Source organism: Enhydra lutris, unplaced genomic scaffold (assembly GCF_002288905.1).
Source record: "Enhydra lutris kenyoni isolate GAN:26980312 unplaced genomic scaffold, ASM228890v2 scaffoldscaffold45, whole genome shotgun sequence".
Taxonomy (NCBI): domain Eukaryota; kingdom Metazoa; phylum Chordata; class Mammalia; order Carnivora; family Mustelidae; genus Enhydra; species Enhydra lutris.
In genome coordinates this window covers 11,725,334-11,730,697 of record NW_019154129.1, presented here as the reverse complement: position 1 = coordinate 11,730,697, position 5,364 = coordinate 11,725,334, and the positions used below count along the sequence as shown (strand labels likewise).

General features: G+C 47.4%; 1 protein-coding gene across 1 annotated transcript in view; it reads right to left on the bottom strand.

The window, feature by feature from the left end:
• Positions 1-4,030: 4,030 nt before the first annotated feature.
• The window catches only part of LOC111156273 (ectonucleotide pyrophosphatase/phosphodiesterase family member 7-like), a 27,335-nt gene continuing 26,001 nt past the window's right edge, over positions 4,031-5,364 (bottom strand). Inside the window, exon 5 of the mRNA XM_022517041.1 lies at positions 4,031-4,095. Coding sequence (XP_022372749.1) covers positions 4,031-4,095 — 65 coding nt within the window. The remainder of the gene's footprint in view (positions 4,096-5,364) is intronic.

The window sequence follows — 5,364 nt, the reverse complement described above, 5'->3', positions numbered from 1 at the left end:
GGCGGGGCGGGGCGGGGCGGGTCCGCGGCGTTGCCCGGGAGACGGGGCGGCAGAGGGGTGGGACTGAGGCGTTGCGCAGGGGCCGGGGGCGGGGCCAGGAGCCGCCTGGAATGTGGGAGGTGGGGAGGCGGGGCCCCGGTTGGCTCGGGGCGGGGCCTGGGGCTTGAAGGGAGGAGTCAGGGCTTTGGCGCCAAGAGAGGGCAGGCGGGAGGCTACGGCTCTCTGGTAGCTTCCAGTCAGGCGAAGGGCAAGGTAACATTCTCGCTGTTCCCTCGCCTTCACGAGGGTCTTTTTGGCTGAGTGGACGGATGCGTAGCCCTCTCCCAGTTGCTCTCCTGGGAGCGAAGGAGCCTGACGGCCCAAACGTTCCAAGGCTGCGTCCTCAGGCCGGTGGGTTGGCGGCCCAGGCCGTCGCCGCCCCTTCAAGACAAGGTGCGGGTTTGCCGCTCCGGGTGGGTAGGTGGCGCGGTTAATGGGCGAGGGAACGTAGGTTCTCAGACCTCCCACCAGGGCGCCGCAAGATGAGTGGAGGGCTGTGAGGTGCGCCCCTCTGCCAGAATCTTAAACCTCCCCCTGGAAGCCGTGCGGGGTTTAGTCCTCTCTGCGGTCCGCGTGCTCTCCACAGCGCGGTGCCCTGTTCCGGCCGCGGCGACCTCGAAGGGCCCCCGTGGTGGGAGCCATGCGCTGAGGTGCTCTCCAGAATCAGGAGGCGCGAGGAGCTTGGCAAGGTCAGCCTGAGGTCACGTCCTCTCCATGACCTCCTCAACACGAGGCAGGACCGCCCCCCCCAACTCCTCCTGCCTTTGGGTCTGCCCCTAACCCATCCAGTCTTGTCTTCACCAGACACTTATTAAGCACCTACTGCGTACCCAGTGCTGTCAGGGGATGCAACCGTGAGGAAAACCAGGAGTAGTCCCTGCCCTTCAGGGGCTCAGGAGCTCGCGCGGAAGTAGGCACCGCCCTAACTACCACACAAATGCGTGTGGACGGGCTTGACTATACCTGTCGTGCAGGTGAGCTCCCGGAAGTAGGAGGACTTAGAGTAGAAGTTTGACTTTGGAGGGAAGGGAGTGTGAAAGGAGAGTAAGAGGGCTGCTGGGGATGGTGAGGATGGGGAAGAAAAGAAAAAATAATAATTATTTCCATTAGGCATTACTGTGTCTGGAGTGAAAGGCAGGGTAGACAGCAACCCACGGGCGCTGCCTGCGGAGTCTGAGCTGTGTTCAAAGCCTAGCAAGTTCACTTTAGCGCATCTTTCATAAAACTCCATTTGGAAGAGTCCAGAGCTAATTTGCTAAATATACTTGCAGAACGTAGATGAGGGGGCAGATTAAATCTTATTACCCCTTTCAGATGAAAAACACTGAGCCCTGCTCAGCTACGAGAACAAGAGAGGAGAATTAATTCTAATTGAATGCATTTATTCTCCTATATGTTGTTCTTTTTTTTTTTTTTAAAGATTTTATTTATTTATTTGACAGAGATCACAAGTTTGCAGAGAGGCAGGCAGACAGAGAGAGAGAGAGAGAGAGAGGAGGAAGCAGGCTCCCCACTGAGCAGAGAGCCCGATGCTGGACTCGATCCCAGGACCCTGGAACCATGACCTGAGCCGAAGGCAGAGGCTTTAACCTACTGAGCCACCCAGGCGCCCCCTCCTATATGTTGTTCTAATACCAGCACCCAGTGAGCACAGGATCCGACATAAGAATGATGTCTTCTATTCCCTTGACACTGTTGATTTTTTTTTTTTTTTAGAGATTTTATTTATTTATTTGGCAGACAGAGATCACAAGTAGGCAGAGAGGCAGGCAGGGGGGTGGGAAGCAGGCTCCCTGCTGAGCAGAGAGCCCGATGCGGGACTCGATCCCAAGACCCTGAGATCATGACCTGAGCCGAAGGCAGCGGCTTAACCCACTGAGCCACCCAGGCGCCCCTGAAAGCAGAGGTTTTAACCCACTGAGCCACCCAGGAGCCCAACACTGTTGATTTAAATAAAGAGGGTGGACTGTGATTATTGCTGTCTTTACCCAGAATTAATGGTTTCTGGGACTGATGTTGCAGAAATCCTCTCAGTCACAATATCCTGAGGTAGAATCACCTGAAATATGACAATGTCTCAACCAGGGCTGAGTCTTGGTCCTAAGGGAATGAAGCTTCAGAACTGGGCCATGTGGATTGGTCCACTTCTGCTGTTTTGATCAGCTCTCTGCCTGCAGTAGACAATGAAAACCAATGGAAAGGGTCAAACTCATAAATACTAGGCTTGTTCTGTTAACACATACAATCGCTATTAATTGCCTTTCTTCTGAGGAGCAAAAGGGCATGTAGAGTCAATGCCATAATAAGTAATACTGTATGATGTTATTCTAAGATACTAATAAATCTAGGCTGGTTCAACCTTTCCTGATGCCATAGATGGGAGGTAGATTGGGAAAGGATCCCAAGTGAGCCATAGCAGTGACTTGCACACAGAAGAAGCCTTTATTTTGGTGTGTGGGTTCTTGGGAGGGACAAAGGTCATAAAGTAACAAATTTCAGATCTGAATCTAGAAGAATCAAGGCACTGAAGTCATTTTCAACATCCAGGGACCTCATAGGTGTGTGTTCAGGTATAAGTGAAGATTAGGATTGCCGTTTAACACAAAAACTACAAATTCTAGGGAGTGTTTATATGAAGAGAGGCTTTAGGACACATCCCACAGTCCTGCCAGCATCGAGGGGATATGTAGGTGCACATACTATATTACGGATTTGGCTTCTGGATTTGAGGCTTTTAATAACAACAACAACAGCAACAATAACAACAACACCAACAACCACAACTCTCTAATACATTTTAGCTGCATGGAATGGTTGCTTTTTAGAAATTATGCTGTGGGCATGGCAGTTTAATCAGTACCTTGAAGTTTTTCCTTTATCTCTCCTATAACTAATGGTTTCTGTAGAAAAGGACCAATTGATTTCTTTTTAAAATGTTGCTTCAGGGTGTAGAGACCTTTATAGGTCATGTTTCAACTTATAGGAAATTTTTATAGTTCAAATATAAATTACGTTAAATGTAGGCTTTGTAATGGAGTTAAGGTTAAGTAAAGTTCTGACTTTCCTTAGGTTGTTTATAGTGTTCAGGAGGCTCCCGCTCTATTGACAAAAGAGCTTTGTTAAAGCAGAAGAATGGTCAGGGTTGGGTATAATAAGTAATGTAGGTGGCTCAGTCTAATGATGTAATTATTGAGATATAGAAAGAGGTACATCAGGGCTCTATAATGCTTTGGTTGGTGGCAGAACCAGTGTTACAAGTTGGATTGTGTTCCCCCACTCCCCCAGAAAGTATGTTGGAAGCCTTAATCCTTGGTACTTAGGACCTTATGGTACTGGTGACCTTATTTGGAACTAGAGTCTGCAGATATAATTAAAATGAGGTCGTCCTGGCTATAGAGGGCCCTAAATATCATGACTGGTGTCCATATAAGAGAAGAGAAGACCATGTAAAGACAGACACAGGGAGAAGATGGCCATGTGGTGATGGAGGCAGAGACAGGAATGATTCATCTCTAAACCGAGGAATACCAAGTATTGCCAGCAACCACCAAAAGCTAGAAGAGGCAAGGAAGGATTCTCCCCTATATTTTAGAGGGAGCCTGGTCCTGCTGACACCTTGATTTTGGCCTTTTACCCTCCAGGTCTGTGAGACAATATCTGTTGTTTTAAGCCAGGTAGTTTGGGGTAATTTGTTATGGCAGCCGTGGAAAACTAATACAACTGGTATGTCATTTGGGAGGCCCAGTACAAAATGAAAATGCAGGGTCCTTGTTAAAAAAATCAAGAATTCTGAAATGGTGACAGTAGATTATTAAACCAGGTTGGGGGCTTTTCTGAGCATTGGGCCTTGAGTGATTGCTCAGGTCGCAAAGCATAAACCTGGCCTTGTTGCTGGATTCTCAAAGTGCTGGATCCCCTTTGGCATGCAGGAAGTGGTTGAAGTGGATTATTACAATGTGCCCTGATTAACCACAGGAAACCCAAAGAACACTCACTTCTTTTTCCGAAGAATGGCTGTGTATATCACGCTAGCAACAAACAGAACTGCAAGAATTCCTGTGACAATCGCGAGACCAAGCACTGCCTTTTGGAGAGCCGATGTCTTCTGTGTCTCCGCTCCTGATAAAATATCAGATGATTTTTAATTGTCTGATTATTAAGAGGCTGTTCTGGCTGCTCCTGTATCCGTGGGAAGTTTTCCATCCAGGCTCTGGTGAATATTAATTATGGAAATGAAATGTACATTTAACCCAAGAAAGTGCTCACTGTAAAGAAACCTCGTAGGGCAAGTCGTTGAAAGCCGATTTACTAAACGACCTATTCACCAAATGACCCATTTTCCTAATGACCACTTTGCCAAGTGACCAATTTGCTAAAAGCCAATTTGCTGAGAATCATCAGTTGGTGGGACATTTTGCTTATCAATAACCGACAATAGCCAAAGACCTTACCGCAGGCTCCCAGTGGGCTATGAGACAGCCGTAGGGGCCGAATAGTTCTAGCAACACTCTAAAACTTAAAAGAAAAAAAATCCTCAATAATTTGGTGAATTGTCATTCATTTAATTAGATTCCTACAAAATGGCCTGCTTCCTATAAGTTCACAAGAAGATCATGGGCAGTGGCTTAGAGTGAAAAGGGTGTCCTGTGTACTCTGTTCTAATTGAGCATAGTTATTTTAAGTATAATAAATCACCGATGGGGCACCTGGGTGGCTTAGTGGGTTAAAGCCTCTGCCTTCGGCTCAGGTCATGATCCCAGGGTCCTGGGATTGGGCCCCACATGGGGCTCTCTGCTCGGTGGGGAGCCTGCTTCCTCCTCTCTCTCTGCCTGCCTCTCTGCCTACTTGTGATCTCTGTCTGTCAAATAAATAAACAAAATCTTAAAAAAAAAAAAAAATCACTGAGCCGCGCCCAAGTTTCTCTCCGCAGAAGAAAAGCTGGCCAGTGTTTGCAAACAATTGAATTCTCAGAGATGATTCCATTCTTCCTTTATATCATTCGCATTTAAGATTTTGAAGTCTTAAGAACTAGCAACCTTATTTACAGGAACCACCTCCTTCCCCCTTTTTTCAGCGGTGAGTGGAATGGTAAGGCTTCGTTCTTCCCCTTTGAGCAGCTTGCTTTCAGGCACCAGCAAGGACTGAGTTGCTGAATGAAGGCTGCTTTTCTGTATCTAGAAGGGGCGTCAGAGTACAGACTGCATGCGATTTCTGAGGACAAGGATCATTGCTTGACATTTTCTTTTTTTTTTTTTCTTAAAGATTTTATTTATTTATTTGACAGAGAGATCACAAGCAGGCAGAGAGGCAGGCAGAGAGAGAGAG